The 19771-nt window shown below is 36.1% G+C and overlaps 2 protein-coding genes across 3 annotated transcripts; both read left to right on the forward strand.

Annotated features, from left to right (window-relative positions):
• Positions 1–2169: 2169 nt before the first annotated feature.
• On the forward strand, positions 2170–9301 carry LOC127950067 (paired box protein Pax-6-like). Its single transcript, XM_052547281.1, has 8 exons — positions 2170–3006; positions 5107–5272; positions 5718–5885; positions 6366–6448; positions 6587–6743; positions 7004–7074; positions 8225–8369; positions 8529–9301. Exons 2-8 carry the CDS (start codon positions 5167–5169, stop codon positions 8627–8629), a joined length of 831 nt encoding a protein of 276 aa, XP_052403241.1. The 5' UTR covers positions 2170–3006; positions 5107–5166; the 3' UTR covers positions 8630–9301.
• Positions 9302–12699: 3398 nt separating this feature from the next.
• On the forward strand, positions 12700–19735 carry LOC127949936 (uncharacterized). 2 transcript variants are annotated; one of them, XM_052547272.1, is made up of 8 exons: positions 12700–13074; positions 15244–15437; positions 16074–16338; positions 17372–17573; positions 18577–18693; positions 18918–18991; positions 19129–19386; positions 19475–19735. In XM_052547272.1, the coding sequence occupies exons 2-8, from the start codon at positions 15265–15267 to the stop codon at positions 19514–19516; spliced, it is 1131 nt and encodes a 376-aa protein (XP_052403232.1). In that variant the 5' UTR covers positions 12700–13074; positions 15244–15264; the 3' UTR covers positions 19517–19735. The 2 variants fall into 2 exon arrangements, with proteins under 2 accessions (XP_052403232.1, XP_052403231.1); XM_052547271.1 differs by having other exon boundaries at positions 12703–13074; positions 15263–15437.
• Positions 19736–19771: the final 36 nt, after the last annotated feature.

Consider the following 19771-nt stretch of genomic DNA (forward strand, 5'->3'; position numbering starts at 1 on the left):
ATGAATCCTCTGAACAAGTGACAAAGAGGGAGACATAGGTATGGGAGGAGGAAGAGAGCGGAGGGTTTTGTCAACTGGAAATAAATAAAGCTGGCACCCTCCTTCTCCTCCGCCTCCTCTGTCTCTCTTTCTCGTGCCCTCCGTGTCCCCCTCCTTGGTTTTTTTCTATAAGGATACATCCATGGCCTCGTTATGTCTTGCTATTTCTCTCTTTCTGTTTCAATTCCTTCACTCTCAAGTGTGTACTGCACAAAACTCCTTGTGCTTTGTTTGTGCCATGATGGTGTCCGCTGACCTGATGGTTCTTGTCATATTAGAGATAGACCTCCCAAAAATTAACATTCTGTCATTATTTACTGTAATGTTATTTCTGAACATCATTGTAATGTTACCTCTTCTGGAACACTAAAAGAGATGTTTTTCAGAATGCTTGAGCTGCCCTTTTCCATACAATGAAAGGGGCTGTTAACTCACCAAAAGTACCATAAAAGTCACTTAACAGTTGTCCGCATGACTCTTGCACTGTATTCAACGTTTTCTGAAGTAATACAATAGCTCTGAGCAGACCAACAGAATAAAATATTTGTCATTTTTGGAGCTTGACAGCTCATTCAGTCACCATTTACTTTCATTTTTATAGAAAGAGCAGTGTGCATATTCTGCTAAACTTTGCATACCACAGAAGAAAGAAATTAATACAGGTCTGGACAGACCTGACTTAAGTAAGTAACTGAGTAAGTAACTGAAGACAAAAATGTGCATTTTTAGAAGAATATCTTTTTAAGATTTGTGTAGATCTACTCTGACCCCATCATTAAACTCAGTTTATTGACATAATACCCTCTCATTTAAAGAATTTGCATAATATTTACACCCAATTTAGCAGCAGAAAAAATAATGTCCAGTGGTTCTCAACCTTTTTGTTTTAAAGGTCCCCTTTTGTCCAAGGCAATATTTGAAGGCCCTCCTGTCAAAGCTGATATATGTATCTTTGGTACTTCTGTTACAGTAAAAATAAACAAACTCAAAAAAAATATTTACAAAATATCTACAGGTTTTAGTGAGGTTTTCTTGGTATTTAAAGTTAAGATTTTGTTAATATAAATCCATTTGAATAATTTAATATAACAACTCTTGGGGCCTCCTTGAAAATTGAGTGTCTCCTGCTCCTCTGGTTGAGAACCACTGGCTTAGAGGGAATGCATAAAAAAGAAAAATCAATAAACAAACAAAATAGTTCATGATTGACTGATTCTAGGTCTAAAACCCAAAAGAAGAAGTCAAAACCCCTTTGATCCTTCTTCTTACCTCAAGTGAGCATAAAGAGGCCTCATATTTATTTGCCTAAGTTGAACCTCTCATATTAACTTGAACCAAAATTGTCATGCTTGTAAGTGCTGTTGGCTGAGTCTCCTGTATGAGTCTTCCAAGTCTCTCGCTCCCTCAGTTTTTCTCTCATATTTTAACATGTCACGGGCTCTTTGGTTTTTTAAGTTAATCCAATAAAATATGCAAATATAGCATTGGGATTGTCACAAAGTACAGTGGAGGGTAAACATGCCACATGTTCAGACACACTCTCTCTCTCTGTTTAAATCTAGATTAAAGACACATCTCTTTGGCCAAGCAATTAAATAGTGCATCTCATAATCTTGGACTGTAGTTATATTTTTTGCCATATGTACATTAACTGACAGTCACCACTGATAAGCTACTACTAAATATATTGTAGAAAATTAATATTCTGTAAAGCTGCTTTGCAACGATTTGCATTTCGTAATTGAATTGAATTGAATATACACACTGTGTGTGTGTGTGTAGCAGTAGAGAGACCCTCATATGCAAGTCTGAGAGTGTCTACTCATGTTTGCATGTAATGGTACTAGCGAGCATGGATCGTACAGAGAACAGACTGATGTGTGAAATTTCTCTTCTCACGAGAATGGCAGTGTCTTGTTTAAAAATTCAACAATACAGTATAACAATACAACAACAATATAAAGGTCTGTTCATCAAAATACTTTTTTCAGCACAGCAGCTTCTACATGTGTCTTTGTATGTTTTATTATGATTTCAATTGTTCTTTTAACCCTCATGTTCTTTTTGGGGAAAAGATGGCACCAATACCATTTAAAAATATATATTAAAATAAGTACATCAATAATAGGTCAACACTTAGGCTCATCATGGCTGCATTTATTTGTAATATAGCAATATTGTTTAAAAAACTGTTTTCTGTTTCTGTGTGCTTTTAAAAATAATGTATTTCTGTGATGACAAAGCTGAATTTTCATGTCTGAAATGAATTTGAGTACTTTATGATAAATCATATATTCATTTTATTTAGATCAGCATAGGGTTTTGATTATTGCACAGGAACACATTAAAATAATGAAACTTATTTAGTACTTTTTTTTACATTGGTGTTGATCACAGCAGTGCAGAGGGTTAAACTATCCCTGACCGCCGGCCATCAGAGCAGGTGCATGATCTGAAGCTCTCGCACAGCTCTTTAGCCATTTTTGGAAGTCATTACCTAAAAAAAGTGAATTGCCTTTTTGAAATTTTAGAAATAGCTTTACGTCTCCTCTTTTCCAGTCTTTTTTTTTGCCTCCACCTCTCTCTCTCTCACTTCATCACCCCTTTTCCTGGCATTAAGTCCAGACCTGACACTGACACTGACTCTGTGTGTCATCCCTCTCTCTCTCTTTCCCTCTCTCCCTCATTGCTTCAAGGACCAGAGTGCCTGCAGATGCATTTCTCTGTAGCCCACTACCCCTCCCTCGCCTCCTCTTTTTCGCCCTGTCTAACTCTCTCCATCTTTCTCTCCCTTTCCTCTCCTCCCATGCACCCTCTCTCTCTCTCTCTCTCTCTCTCTCTTTCTCTCAAACACAGTCTAACATTAACAAAGCAAGAGAGAACAGAGAGAAGGAAAGAGGGATGAACAGAAAGTGATAGAGACACTGAGCAAGTGTGGACCACTTTTACAGTTCATTCATCTACCAGGTGAGTCTCCTGCCTTCACTGCCGACACAATGATCGAGACATTAACAGATTCATGACTCTTTTTATTGGAAAAACGAAATAGATTTGGGAACATTACTGGTTAATTGTGGAAAGGTTATGGAAGACTTGACCTTTGACATTTTAAATATGTTGTGTTACACCACCAAAGGCAAAATGTTAATCATTTAAATGTGCTTTTATTTGTCTTTTCTTGAGAGTCATACAAAGTCATATTTAATTAACTGAACTAATTAATTTAAATTAGTGCAAATGCTTTTAACATGTCTATACTCGTCAGCATTGCTTTATTTTTAATTTATTCATTTACTATTATACTTTATAAATTAATTGAATATTTTATAATATAGATATGACATCATGTATTATACATAAAGAAGCCCTTGTATATGGATTGTATCAATATTTAACTGTTCATTTCCTGGGATATCTTATTTTATGTAGTTTACATAGTTCCACTGTCACATCTCTGTATTTTGTTTCTTCTCATGTTCTAGATCATTCTTTGCCTATGAGGGCCATGTTTTACTCTCAAAACCAATGCAAATGTAATTATGCAAGTGCTTCTAGGTTATTTCAGTGGCTAGATCTTAATGACGATGGCCTCTTTAGTAGCAATGTTAGTAGTTTTACATGCAGAACTATCAATGGAACCAGAGATATTTTTTCTAACTCTTCACCAGAATTTGTGTATTTAGTTGAACACTGCTCTAGAAATTAATTGCAGGTACTGGCTGTTTTTTTTTTTTTTACATAAATATACTTGCATCTCTAATACTAAATTTTTTGATGTGTAGAATGAGTTTGTAGTTGAAAATGTGGATTGTGTGCCATTGTGTGCAGTGTATCTATAATTATCTCTTTGTTTTGTTGGTGTGTGTGTGTGTGTGTGGGTGTGTGTGTCTCTGTTGTGTAGTGTGTGTGTGTGTGTGTGTGTGTGTGTGTATTGTTGTTAACATTAGTTGACAGTATTACTCTCTCCAGTCATGCGTGTGTGTACGACGATGTCAGACTAGATGTTCTGTACTTCTTAATTACTTGCTGTGTGTGTGTGTATGTGTGTGTGTGTGTGTCTGTAATGAACTGTTTGTGTATATGTATGTGTACTTGTGACAGGTACATTGAGAGATACATAGATAAAGAGAGTTTAAAATACAATAATTACATACTTTACTGACATCAGATGGGTCATTCTGTGAATGCTAGTTTTATCTAGATTTTAAGTACATTTTATAAGGAATTTTATAAGGATTTTTTTTTTTTTTTTTTTAATTGCACTGTGTCATCTCAAGAAAGATTCATTCATTTGAATTTATGCTGGTTGTAGTTATGCCTTCAGAAAGGTAACATGCAGGGTGGATATTTTGCAATTTAATGGGACATTTTTTGTTTGTTTTTTTAAGATATAACCCATTTTAAATTTAGATATTTAAAAGTGTAATGTTTACTATAGAAAATCATGAAAACAGGGTTGACATTCTAAGATAGACATAAAAAATATGATAAATTGATAACATTAAATGGACTTTAACTTGTCATTTTGAAAGTTAACTTCTGAAAGGACAACGATGTCATGACAAATGTATTATATTCTATGGAATAGACCATTATTTTTACAAATGGATGAATATGATAATAACAGTGTTAGCACAATACTAAAATCTAGGTTTTTATAAAATATAATAAAAATTTTAGCTTTTGTTTCAATATCAGTTGTTAATAAACTGTAGCAAGGAGACATTGCGAACAAAGACTGAAGAAACGCCAAAAAAAATGATCATTATAGAAAATTAAAACAGAATAAAATAAACAAGGAAAAGTTACCTGAAAGTTACCACTGTTAAATTAAATTATTAATAATATTATATTCTCAATTAGAAAACATCAACATAATCAGCTTTCAAACTATTTAAAAAATAATAATAATAATTAAAAACATGGGAATACATTACTAAATTGGTGACACAACATAGGCCCAAAGGATAAAGTACTGTAAAAGAGCCAGAATTCTGAATTTCATTTATCTGATCTTTCCAAGTAGCTTTTTTTTTCACAGTTTTACCTCTGCTGTCCTTCATTTAGGCTTGGAGTGGTCTGGATGATAGAAGGAGAGGGCCGGTGTTTTCTCACAGGTGACATTTGATGTATGACAACCTAACCATGCTGAACTTACAAAACGGCTCCAACTGGACCGGCCCAAACAACTGGTACCACCCGCCCGACAGCATCACTCCCCAACACAGAACAGGTATGTGAGCGTAACTGAATGATATCTTTATATATTAGTGAAGCAACTCTGTGTGTGAATCTACGCTGTATGTGTGCTTGCGTTTGTGATGTCAGCTTTGCGGTGAAGCAGCAATTCTTATACTTGACTGAGCACAAACAGAGGGAGCCAACAGCTACACCATCAGCACACATGTGCACCCACATACAAAACACGGCAGTCTCTGGCCTTGACATCCTCGCTTTCGTTACAGGAAGGAGGAACTAAAGCAAGCAGACACAGAATTAGATGCCCATAATACAGTTGCTGCTTATTCACACGTACACAAATAAGGTCAAACTGTCAAGCACAAGATGATGCGGTGCTCTACAATTACACAGTCCTCAAAGAGACAGTTCTGTCTGTTTAATAACACACAGCACTTTTAAAAGACTCTCTAAAGTTGAATGCTTTTTTTCTCTCTCAGATGGTTGTGTGGAAGATCTGAATGTGCAGATGGCCGGAGCAAGGGAAGGAGTGGTGCAGGGAGAGAGGGATGAGGTGGACGAGTCGCAGCTACACCTGCAGCTAAAGAGGAAGCTGCAGAGGAACCGCACCAGCTTCACCCAGGAGCAGATCGATGCCCTGGAGAAAGGTGTGACTCAAAGCGCTGGCTCGCACCGAGCTTTCCATGCTAAATAATCTCAATCCTAGAGAGGATGTATTTGTGTGGGATTGTTTTAGCTTTTTGCATTTGTGTAAATTATGGATCTTTTATGCTTCCACATTTCTTTCTCACACTTTCATGTTGTGTCTTTCCCTTTTTTCTAAACTGTCCTTAAAAACATAGTTGACCCAAGGATGAATGTTGTGTATTTTTTTTTTTTTACTCGCCCTCAAGTTGTTTCAAACCTGTATAATGTTTTTCTTCTGTGGAACACAAAAGAAGATATTTTGAAAAATGCCTGTGTTTCTTTGCCCACACAATCAAAGTCAATGGGGTCCAAAGAGTTCTACAGAAGAACGTCACACGGGTTTGGAACTACATGACAACATTTTCATTTTTAGGTAAACTATCCCGTTACAGTTTAAAATGTGCATTTCTGCTTGTATTAAATGTTAGTCTGTTTTCCAGAGTTTGAAAGGACTCATTACCCAGATGTCTTTGCTAGAGAGAGACTGGCTGCAAAGATTGATCTTCCAGAGGCCAGAATTCAGGTACTGCCTTGTGAAATGTGAAATATTTCAATGATCCTCTTTGAGAGTTTATGGTAGTACTGCTGAAGTGCCTTTAGACAAAGCATAAAGACACTGTCCATTATGCACTGAGTCTGACCCATATTGGGTGATTGACAGGTATGGTTCTCTAATCGGAGAGCTAAGTGGAGAAGGGAGGAAAAGCTGAGAAACCAGAGGAGATCAGGGGGCACCAGTACCTGTCCTCAGACACATACTCCCCTGAGCACGTCCTTCGCCTCCCCAGTATATCATTCCCATCATATAAACAGCTCAGGTACATCTTCTTTAATGACTTACTTCACAATATTGCTAATCAATTGACAAATGAATTTATCCACTACTTTCTCTCTTATTTTCATGCATAATAAAATGGTGTTTGTTCACTTTGGACTGTTTGTTACTATTCTTTCTTCTATATTTCCATGATTTTTACATACAGTATTACCAAAGTTAATTAAAGCATCGATAATGCATAATAATAGTAAAAATAATAATAATGAATTGTTCCTATCCTCTTGTGATCTCTCATATAAGGCTCAATGCACAGTCGGAGTGATTCGTCTCTTTCAGGCTATAGCTCTCTGTCTGTCTTTTCCAGTATGCAGGTAAATCACAATGACCTTCTCTTGCAGTCTACCATAGTATCTTAATAGGCAAGTTGCCTTAACAAATGGACATGTAATTCTACATTGTTAAATAATGTACTTAGTAATTTTTTGAATATCAATCAGTCAGAATACTGATAGTGGCCCCCAAAAGCAAACGCCACTGCATTGAAAGGATAGTTCACCCCAAATGTAGAAAATCTCTTATTTATTCACCCTCACGTGGTTTAAAAACTGTATGACTTTCTTTCTTCTGCAGAACATACAATAATATATTTTAAATGTCTAAAAAAATGTAATCCAATGGGAAATTATTTGTAAACAAATATTGGTTTGGCTACCAATATTCTTCAAAATAACTTAAACTGTGTTCCACTCGAGAAAGAAAGCCATACAGTTTTTGAACGCCGTGAGGAGGAAATATAATGATTTTTAATTTAGGGGTGAACGATTTCTGGGTGCTTGTTTAACGTATGCACTTAGAGGTTACTCAAAACGGTGTTTTGCGGTTTTAAAGTAACGTCACAGTCACGTGTATGTAAAATATAAACTATTTATCTTATTTAATGTCATTAAAAAAAAGATGCTCTCTCAAACATAACAGCATCCGCCTTTTGTTTCTTTAAAGCATGCAATACAAAGTGCTTTCTACAATATTAAATAATGCAGACAAAAAGATTCTAGTACACGCACATATTACGCAACTGAAAGGTAAAACCATGAGTCCTCCTGACATTTAAAATAATTTAAAATAGCTTAAAAGCGCCCTCTAGTGTTTTTGATGGAATATACACAGCCGGCTGTAGTTTCTCAACAAAAAAAAAACCCTCGCCCGTTTTCAGCAGCTTTACAGTTCAGCAGGTCAGATTTAGTCCATAAATCCCCTCCTTAACAAATATATCTTCATCATATTTAATGACCTCATCCACTCTTTTCATTTACATCATAGCATCACACCATCAATTTCCTGATAGGACTGTGGCACATTGATGTAAAACAGCATAATAAAAACTTATATGGGGTGTTTTTTTTTGTTTTTGTTTTTTTGCATAATAAGCAATTCACTGATTTTACTACTGAAACTGTTGATACTCTAATTGAAATGAGATTAATCTTTTATTTTCGTTTTCTCTTCTCTTCTCTCCTTTAGTCGTTGCCCTCCCAGTCCACTCCAACTTACTCCTGCATGTTGCCTCCTTCTCCTTCAGCCCTCCCCCCTATTTCCCGTAAATTTGACTCCTCATCTTACACCTCTCCCCACCTCCCTCCCCCACCCACGGCCAGTGCGAACACAGGTGCGTACCGTTTTGTAACATACTCCACCCTCACACTGCATATAAATGCCCTAATCCACAGGCCAAAACACTGCAGGAATGAGTGTGTGAATGTAGTTTAGCTGCCTTGTGGTTTTCTTTTGTGTCACAAATTAGTCATCAGAGGTGTGTCTCTTTCAGGATTCTTTCCTGGCGTTTCTGCAGCAGGGCAGACTGCAGTTCAAGGCGGCGATCAGGAGCTGGGACAAGGTCTGAGTCAGTACTGGACGAGACTGCAGTGAAAACAGACCTTATCATTATCAGACATAACCAGCAGAGCTTCAATCAGCAACTTTGAGCAAATTATTTAACAAAAAAAAAGTGTCAGGAAGCCCTAATTATTTAGATTATGTACACATCAGGGAAGCAGTCTATGTAAGCCATAATAATAATAATAATAATTATATATATATAACTCACAAATCTCCAGCATTTTTGATCTTCACAGTTATAGGCCTAGTCAGTACCAGGCCAGACAATAACACAAACTAGTCCAGCTAACGTTTTCAGCTGTTGGAGAACAGTAAAAAAAAAATAGCTGAGGCCAAAACCTTGCCTCATTTTTATGCAAAAACAATTGTTGTTTAATTGATGTGCCACTTACAATCAATGTGATAAACTGCATGTGACCAAAAATGAGGATGGTTAATGCTGCTGCAGCTGTGGTTCAAAAGTTTGGGTTTGGTAAGATTGTTAGAAAGTTTTAATGTTTCTTATGCTAAGGCCGCATTTATTTGATTAAAAATACAGCTAAAACTGACTTTAATTAAACTGAAATCTGACAATTTAAAATAACTATTATTTTATTATATATATATATATATATATAAAATTATATTAATATAATTTATTCCTGTGACTGTATTTCCTGTGATTTTTTGGTCTGATTTGCAATATTTAAAAAAAAATATGTGCTGCCTAATATTTTTGTGGAAACAAATATTTTTGTTGAAATAAAAATATTTTGTAATATTATAAATGTCTATAATGTCAGTTATGATAAGTTTAATGTATCCTAGCTGAATAAAAGAAAAAAAAATCTTACCAACCCCAGATTTTTGAACAGGAGTGTAGATTGATGACATTGAAAATGACAGATTTTAAGAAGTCTGTTATGAGCCTATCAGTTACCACGTGGAGAAACCAATGACAATCAAGCTTACACCCAAGCTAAGAAATGACAATCGTTCAAGTGCACAAAGAAGCTCAAAAGAATGAAAACAATATAAATAAATAAAATAAATGGCTGTAGCCAATGACAATCAAAATATGTTATTGCAAAAGGCTGCAAAGACAATCAAACATACAACCGACCATGTGTAATATAGGAAAATTTAAGCTAATAATTTATTACTGTACATTGTTAAATGGACATTACTGTGATTTGATTATTGCTTTATTTTACCACTCTGTAACATTCAAAGTTTTTTCTCTCCTGCCAGATCCCATGAACTCACTGTAGATTTGTATGTCTGAATGTGTGTGAAAAATAAAAGAGAGAGAGCGATAGAGAGAGTGACCATGTTACTGTATTTATTATTAGAACTGTGAACATTTTAGTGTAAACCCTTTTGTGGAATAACTAAACATTGAAATAAAAATATTACAGTGAAAAAGGACAATACGCATTTGTGTTTGTTTGTCTTTTCCCTCTTTATCATGCAGATATTTGTATTCATTCTTCCTGAAGATCCCAGAACATTCTTCTATGATTTTTTTTTTACATTTTTTAATTTCCTCTCATCTTTATCTTTTTGTCTCTAGAGTAACTGTAAATTGGTTTACTAGCGGCCGTTTGGATTGTTTACTCAGTACTGTCACTGAACAGTAGCATTTCCTGCCTGTGTGCTGGTGGATTTCCTGTTTTTGTTACTTACATCACCACACCCATTGAAAATAATGTTCTGACAAAGTTATTCTCACATGGACTCGGACAGTACAAGAGTTATGAATAACTTTGATGTCATAAGATATTTTCTCATACCACATATATAGACAATATTGCCTCATGGTTATAAACGTGTAGACAATAAACAAGGAGAGATTCAAATCAAACTTGGTTTAACTAAATTTGCCGTTTGTCCTTGGAATTTCTTTTGGCACGCCACTCACAATGCCATTCCGGAAACTGGAACGGATACGCTTAGAGGTCTGACTCTGCCCATATCTGAGATTTATCCTCCCAAGTTTCCGGTGCACTACACTTGATGAGTTTAATTAAGGCCGATGTTAATGAGCTGTGGAGACCGGGAAGGCAAAGCACGCAAATTTCTTCATTTGAGCAGAGGTCACTATAATAGTCACGTCTCTCCTATTCCCACGAGTCCCCGATCAGAGCATGTGTTATCTAGTCTGTGTGAACATGGGGTCTCCTCCCTCAAACTCATCACTCCATCTCTACCCCTCCCTCTATCTGTTCATCTCTTGCCCTCTGCACACAGTCTTGGCCTGTGGTTCTCAACTGGATAAACACATCCTCTGTTTCTCATGCAAACTTCCCTGGAACAGCTGAATGTGAAAGATGCAAAATCTGATGCAGTTTACTTTTGTTTAGATGTTAAAATTATATTTCAGGTTCATAACAAGTTAAGCTCAGACGACTTGTGCATGAATGCTGCTTATCTAGCGTAACTTCAGAATATTCCTTCAGCAACGCACCTCATCTGACAGATCCTTTTCTAATTCAAAATTACTAAAACATTGTGCTTATGGCAGGTTGGCCTGATAAACAAAAGTATTATTCTAGCACACAGGTTAGGTCACTGGGAGTCTTTAGACTGTGCTTAAAGGACATTATAGCATTGAAAATGCACAATTAGTACAATTCAGATCCATTTAATTTTTGTTTAATGCCCACAAAATCTTATTTGTTTTTTTTTAGAGAGGGGTAGCCATTTTGAGCTCTGCACCACATTCGGAGTCCACCAATCTCTATGTGTGTGTGTCTCTCTGAGAGTTCTTTGCTGGTTTCCTGTCACAGAGGAAGTGCCTCACCCAGCTGTGTTGCTCCCTATTGGCTCACGGTCAGGAGAACAGTGATTTGGGGCTGATAGGGTGGCCGAGCGAGGGATAGATAGAGGGAGTGCAGAGCAAAGAGAGGGACAAGCAGTCAAGACAGGTCAGAGGGTAGGCAGAAAGAAGAGAGTGCACAGCTAAATAAAGACAGTCAAGATGAAGAGAGCCAGTGAAGGAGGGTGCAGACGCGAGAGCATATCATCTCTACTAAAGAGGAAATAACTCTGAGGTAAGACATCAGAGAGCAGATGAAACTTCACAGAAGAGGACAGATATGAATGTACAAGTATAAAGAAAAAGCCTGAGAATTGGTTAACTTTGGATGATGAAGGATGTTGGTGCTGAGAGACTTTTTTTGTGGTAACTACAGATTTTATTTAAAAAAATGTTTACTGATATTTTCTGTACCTGCAATTTCTTAATAATGAACAACATTGTGGCCTTTTGAATTTGTGTGGACTTTCAATGGTACTTAACCCAGAATGTTTGCAAACTTATATATCTCTCATTACTGTCACATAAATCTGAATTTCTTGTTGCTCCCTTTCAGTCTTGTCAGCCTGAATTGCTCTCAGCATGCTTTTTTTTTTCTTTTTTTGCTAATGACTGACCTTTTTCTATCAATGCTCATCCTTACTTTCTCAACAATTGATTTCATAACATGTTACTATGTCTGCTTTTCTCAGGCTGACCGTCCATCTCTGTCTCTCCCAATCCTTGTACCAGTGTCTGCTTTACAGATGACGCTGGACGGGGTTTGGGGGGGGCTGAGAGTGGACAAACGCTCCCCAAATTTCTTATCACCAGGAGCCTATCGACAGTACAGTAGCTATTAGAACCAGTCACCAAATAACTCTCTATTCTCAATGGCTGAGAAATATGTTGTTGTTGTTTTGTCTGAAAATAAACCCTATTTGCTGAAACCTGAGTGCTTTAATTGTTTTTCAGTTGTTTCAGTGTATTTTTCTTGATTTTTTTTTTCATTTATTTTACTTTAGTGTTAATTCAGTTAGTCAAAACTTTAATTTGTCTTCAACACCAGCATACAAGACTGAGAGATGTGAACAGTAAATAAACATTAAACATGTATATAGAAGTTAACGTTATGAACAATATTAATAACTTTAAAATAGCAAAGTAACATCAAAACTAAGAGTAAAATAGCTATAGGACAATTATAGGCAATGGAACAAATGATTTATTTTATAAAAAAAATGTGTAACTGTACCATTTCAACACACTGCAAGACTGAACCCTCTCCACTGGGAAAATGGCTTCGTCCTGGTCCTCAGAGACATGCGCAGTTAAAGTCGGTCATTCTCACTCCGTAGGACGGACTAATTGACGCGATAGCAGGGAAACCGGTGGAGAAGCTGCAGCTCTGTCGGTATCGTATCTATAACACCGATATGAATCACCGCTTCAGATCTGATTTGATTCGCCGTGAGATCTGACCTACATCTGAACTCTCCAATAACATCAGACACAAGCGACTAAACTCTTCTGAAGTTTGACACAGTTCGAGGCTGAGTCGCGCGGACTCGGAGCTGTTTTGTTTTTAGTGTCCTTGTTTTAATACTGCTGAATTTGTCAATGCGTTTGGTTGCGTTCAGCTTTAACACGTCGCCACTCAACTGATTCCTCCGGACGTCGAGGTGACATTATTTACCAGGTATGAGCAAGTAGTTTAACTTACTTTTGTAAGACCGGTATCTTCTGGTGATGTTTGATTTCATCCAAGACCGTCTGTTGTTTTATTTACATCCTCTTCAGACTGTTACTGGAATTCAGGTGTAAGTTACTGTAGCACAACTGTTTTGTTACAGTGTGTCATAAAAAGAGTATCACAAATTGATCATATATGTCAAGATACATTGAATATGGTGTGGCAGAATTAGTTAAAACATCCATAGGCTGCACCTGGATTCCTTTTATGTATCTTAGTAATTAATTTCAATCAATTGTACATTTACACATTAGTGCTAGGCCTACTAACTTGATATTTCACTGACACACAAAATGCCCACCACTCTAACCGCATCTATAACTACATTTCTAAAATGTCTAGTTTGTATGAAGTAACTTTACCTTAGGCTACTAAGTTAGTTTAGTTGTAATAATCATCCTTAGTCAGGTAATGTACAGACAAACTAGTCGTCTACAAAGTTGTGTTAATACTAAGTTCTGATCTGAGAGGATTTTACGACCCTAGGGCAAAGGATTGTGTTCCTACATGTGCTCGGTGTGTAAAAAACAGAAGCAGGGAGCCACAGTCACCTGATGACACTGAGAAACTTTGAAATAGTTTGTTATACTTCACAGTCATAGAATAAAGGACATTGTTTTTGGCGCATCATTTGTCAATAATGTGTTAAGCGCCATTCAAGCTTGGTCAAGAATGTGTCAGTCTGACAGTCTGTTTTGCAATGAGGAAAATTCCTCTTTTGAAATACACTGTAGTATGTATGAATGTGTGGTGAGTGATAAACATGTCACTTCAGCAGAAATCGCTTTATGGTATTTTTTCGCTTCTGCTGTGAAATCCACACTTGCATGTCTTAGATGGAAGCTGGTTAGAATTTGTTTGTTTTTAAATGTTTTTAGGGTTTTATGGTATTGGGTAAACGTTTAGACTGCCTCTGGTTTTACATTTAGTACTTTTATAGGTATATTTAATAATTCTATTAACCACAGAATACAGTATTTCATAATTATTCCAATTTCATTATTATTAGTTTAACATAGAGCTCATTTTATAATAAAAATATGTATGTCACATAAATTGGCAGGGTCTCGTACAAATGGGGTAAGGAGGGAAGTAACAAATGGGGTAACTTCAGGCCACGTAACAAACACTTGAAAACACGTCAAGTGTTCTGAGTTGTAAAAACTGCACTGGCATGCATGAGAGGAAAACAATTGCATACGTACAGTGGAATTTCCAAGTTGTTATGAGTCGTAATAACCTGTTGAGCAGAGAAGCGAAGTATTATCAAAATAATCATAGTGAATGAGAGGAATCATTGGAATGGTATTATGCTTTACAAGGACCGTCACTGATGTTCTGATGACAATTGTTTGAGATACACACACACACACACACACACATATATATATAATGTATATTACCATGAAGACAAAAAAAAGAAACTTTTAAAAAATATATATATATATATTTTTTTTAATGATACAAAATAAAGAACAAATGTCTATCAGTGGGCTGAAACATTTCCCTTTTAATTATTTTTTTTTTCTGCCAATGGGTGCATCTGACACACACACACACACACACACACACACACACACACACACACACACAGAGTTGATACTCTGTTGGTACAAAAAAAAAAACAATGATTGAATAATATTGTTATAAAATCAATAAAAAAATTGTTTCTGTTGAAGTGCTGAGTTTATCATGTTTGTGAAAAGCTATTAATGACGTAGATCAAATGTGGTAAACTGAGGTAAACGGACTGGAACTTCCAGCTCTCATTCCGTGTCTTTGTATGCTTGAGTGAGAAATAGCTCATAAGTATGTCTCTGTAATTGTACTTTCACTTCCTTCAAGTAGCCACTATGAATCAAAGTTCTGTAAAAGTAACTCGCTTCTCTTTAAAGATGGGATGGATTATTGGTTTTTATTTCAATGCAGAATTCTTCACTGAACTTTAAACATACAGTGTACATTGACATCAAATGAAACGTTTGTCTTGACTTGAGTTGAAGCTCAGGTTTAGTTTTTGTGTGGAAATTTGGTCAGAGGAACATTGGAATTCTGGAGTGGCGTGTTTTATTGTTGCATAATATGAAAGTGCCCTCACATTTGAAAGAGTTTTAGTTTTCTCTCTCTGTCTCAGCGATGGCAGACGTGGTGGTCAGGCCTGCTTCCCCCTCATCCTCCTCGTCTCTCCTGGAGATCGAAGCGGAGACGCGGTTGGTGCTCAAGTCTTTTCTGCGTAACTCTCTGTCGATGCCTCCGGGACAGAGGCCTGGAAGAATAGGAGGAGAGTACAACGACCCAAACAAATACAGGTGACACATCTAATTCAAACACACTCACGGTGAAACACTAATGATGCAAACTAAAACGACTCATTTTGTTAGTATCACTGATTATCACAAACATAAACAAGACAATAATATATTTGTTATAAGCAAACATCGGAGATTATTATAGCTAATCTCTCTGAAGCATATTTTATTTGGACGCTTTAATTCAGTTTATATCATTTTATCTGGCTGACGCTTGAGAAGTCTGTCCAGGAGTTTTAATTCATAAAATATTTTATTCAATTTTAACCAAATTTAGAAAAATAACAGAAGCTGGAATGGAAAGATAAATCATGCTTTTCGCCTGTCAATCATTAATAATTTTAGTGGTCAAGTCATCTAATCTAGGACAAAACCAGATTGTTATCCTTAATTATATTGACACAAAAGAATATATTTTGAAGAATGTGGGTAACCAAAGATTCGCCGCTCCCCTCGGAGTTCATAGTATGACAAAATACTAAAATGGGGACTAAAAACTCAAACAGGTTTGGAACATCTTGAGGGTGAGTAAATGATGACAGAATTTTTGTTTCTGGGAGAAACCAACCTTTAAAGGAAAATGCTAAAAAAAAGTTTTTAACATGAAAATGAAAAGAATGACCCTTCTCCTGTTAGTGCCTCAACAAAAGAAAAATCGAAGAAAGATGCAAATGGATGGGACTCTTTGGATGAGGAGATCAGTGCAGCAGAGGAAAAGAAACATGGAATTAAAGATTTAATTAAAAGAAGACTGAGATCCCGTTCATCTGTGATCCAGCGTGCTAAGAAAGACAGCAGTTCTGACCCGACTCCAAACAACACCCTGGAGAAGCAGAGTCAGCCGGGCCAGTCTGACAAGCCATCAACAAACGGATCACACAGTTTACCCAGAAAAACAGAGGTAAAAATCACTCAACTTTTTTTATGATGCAAAGCAACGGTGCTTTTTTGTTTTTGTCAAAAAATCTATGCATGTATAATTTGCTCTGTTTGCTCATTTTATGTGGCTTCAGAAAAACCTGCACTGCTAATTATTTTGATAATCAACACCTTTAACCCTCAAGCATCCTTCATAGAGCAGCCCTTAATGAGTCCTTCGTGGACAAAATTGGGTACAAAGGTCTCAGGTGTGATCCTTAAATTGTTCTTTTAAATAAATGTCTTAAGACTATTTTCACTCAAGTAAAAACAATGTATGCATTTTGTGATTATTTATTTATTTTACTTCCTTACCTCTAAAATTACAAAATTACTTTATTGACCTTAATGTAAAATATGCTTATTTATTATTTTTTTTTACTTCAGTAAAAATAAAATATATTAATTCCGGTAAGTCGAAAACTGCAAAATTTGCAGCAATTACAAGAAATATGAATGGCCACTAGATGGCTGTAGAAGGCCTAATAACTGGCTACATAGACTGAAATTGCATAAATTGAAATATGCATAGGCTTAGATTTTATCACAAATTAAAATAAACATTTTATTTTATTTTTTAAAGAGTAGTCCTTTTATATATATATATATATATATATATATAATATATATATATAATATATATATATATATATATATATATATATATATGTGTATAAAATAAAAAAAACTCAAAAAAGAAAAATGTTTGCAAATGTTACCAAACAGGTAAGAATATAAACAATAAGCATACACACTGGTAGTGTGTAAACATGTGCACCAATATAAATATGCATTGCCTGCACATGTGATGTGCAACAGGCACACACTGTTGACCATATCTGTAGAGACCGAAACCTGCTCTTGTTTTATCTGGTGCATGAACTGCAAAGCTAATTAAAAGCTTTTATGGGTTCAGTATAAAAAATTTCCAAAATGAATTCATTTAATTTCTTTCTTAACAGTATGTTTTAACATTGCCTTTTAGAACTACTTGTTAATGAGAAATCTTCTTTTAGGAAGAGATATTACCACTGTCTTCTGCATCTGAAGAGGAAGGTGACAGAAAATTGGGGGACAAAAAGAAGAAAAAGAAAAAACTGAAGATATCTGATATACTCAAAAAAGTGTCATTAAAAAAAGAAGAGCCTCGTCCTCCGCGCCCAGCCTCTCTGGCTTTTAAAGATGTCCCAAAATCTATGGATCATTCTGTTTCACCATGTAAGTTTCAGATGTACAATAATTTCTTTAACTTGTTTTATTGATATAGAAGTTGAGACACCGGAGGCACTGTTAAGAATGTTTTCTAGATTGTCTTGTTATGCCTGTTCAAAAAGATTGGTAAGGTTTTTTTTGAAAGCTGTCTCTCCAAAATACACTAAAAACAACAATATTATGAAATGTTATTAGAGTATAAAGTAACGGTTTACTAATTTAATATATTTTAAAATGTTATTTGTTCCTGTGATTGCAATGCAATCAACAGACAGTTTCCATTGTCACAATATCCTCAGAAATAATTTTAATATGCTGATTTGCAGCTCAAGACATTTTTTAAAGGGGTCATATTATGTTTTTTTTAATAAACTAATAATAAAACATACTTACAGTAGCAGATCCAGAAGCGCCAGACTGTCCTAGAAAAGTCAGAATGACCTCCTCTCCTAGGTTCACAAAACGGTCGTCCATAAAATACTTTGCTGTTCTGTTGTAAGTAATCTTTCAGAAGGCCAGTAAAGTACTTTCATCTAGAACAGAATTTATTGGAAATATAAATATTCTGTGAAATTTCAAATGGCTTGACCGTTTCTTTTGATCAGTTCATTGCATTCTAACAGACTAAAATACTGTGTCTTAAAGGGGACATAGCACACACAATTGTCCTTTGCTGTCCCAGAAAAACAAACCGTGTCCACTGTTCACGTAACGCTGGGTTCTTTAGGAAGCTGAACAAGGTTATCTTTCCCTCACAACCAAAAACACACTCCTTGGATGTTATACGAACCTGGAAGGATTGTATTTGGCACATAAATACTCTGTCATAAATCTAAATAGTGTTTTAAAACTTAGGCCATGTTTAAGATCCAACACTTTTTATAGTGTAAATAAGTCAAAATGTAAAATATAGCCCCCAACCTACCTGTAAAAACTCTTACTGACCCCAAACTTTGGAACGATAGTGTGTATGCGTGGATGTGATATGATGTGATATGTTTTATCTCAGCCCATCCACCTGAGTTTTATGACGGTGTAGCAGAAACTCTGGACAGAATTGCACAGAAACACAGTGTGAAAAAGAAATCGCCTGTTAAACCAGAGCCTCCGCCAACTGCACTTAAAGGTACATGTAAAACCATTTATCATAATGTGTGAAGCATTTAAATTTTATCATGATTTATGTGATATTCCATTTACAGTGGAATATCAAAACAAGAACAGAAATGGATCTTCAGTCCTTTAACAATAGCTTATTGTTATAATGGGTTGATTGTCCAGCTGAGGTTTTTTGTTTTGTTTTTAACTTGTATTGTTTCGAGATTGTTACACTTCTTCTTTTCATCGCAGGCAATGACAAAGAGGCTGTGGTTCAACAGCTAGTTCAGATATTGACTTCAGAGGGGGATGCCATGAACGGAAAGGTAACGATCCCTGATTTTGTCATGCTTGATTCTTGTCATAGAGATTTTCTGAACTAAGCAGTGTTTTGACTGTTTATGGATATTTTTAGTTAATTACTTTGTGTTTATCATTTGTTAATTGGTGTTTATTGTTGTAGATAAACGCCAGTCCCTTCCTGCGGTCCACCCTCACACGCCTCTCCTACCCATCCTTTGCCAAACTCCTTGACATGTACGCCAGTCAGAGTGAAGAGCCCCCCGCTCCGGCTCCGGTCAGCCCTACGCTGCGGCGTCTCGCCATCACCATGGATGTGTCTCGACGAGTGGTCACGGCCACTGGAGTTCAGCGTCTGACTGGGTATGCTGAACGCTACATGGAGAGCTTCGCACCATGGGTGGTGAGCCATGGAGGATGGGTGAGAAGTTTTAAATGTCTACTTCTAGCATTTTCCAGATTCCAGGCCAATTGGTCAAGTAAACTGTTTTTGGTGTTTTCATTCACAGGGGAACATTGCACAACTGGATGAGGTTCTGGAGTGTGATTGACCTCAGTCATTGACCTTACAGTAAATCTGTTCATTATGAACTCTGGAGCATGTAGCATGACCTCTGTGAGGAGAGCAAGAACAAGAACCAGCCAGCTGGGCAACTGACACTACTTGATTATATAGTTTCTCTGCTGATCTATTTATTCTTTTGTATTTGGATGTTTTTACATTTTTTTTAATGTGACTTTTATAGCAAAAATACATGATTTCAATCATCTACTGTTGTATTGCATCATTATTTAGTTGTAATAAC

This window comes from Carassius gibelio, chromosome A3, assembly GCF_023724105.1.
Source record: "Carassius gibelio isolate Cgi1373 ecotype wild population from Czech Republic chromosome A3, carGib1.2-hapl.c, whole genome shotgun sequence".
Lineage (NCBI taxonomy): Eukaryota > Metazoa > Chordata > Actinopteri > Cypriniformes > Cyprinidae > Carassius > Carassius gibelio.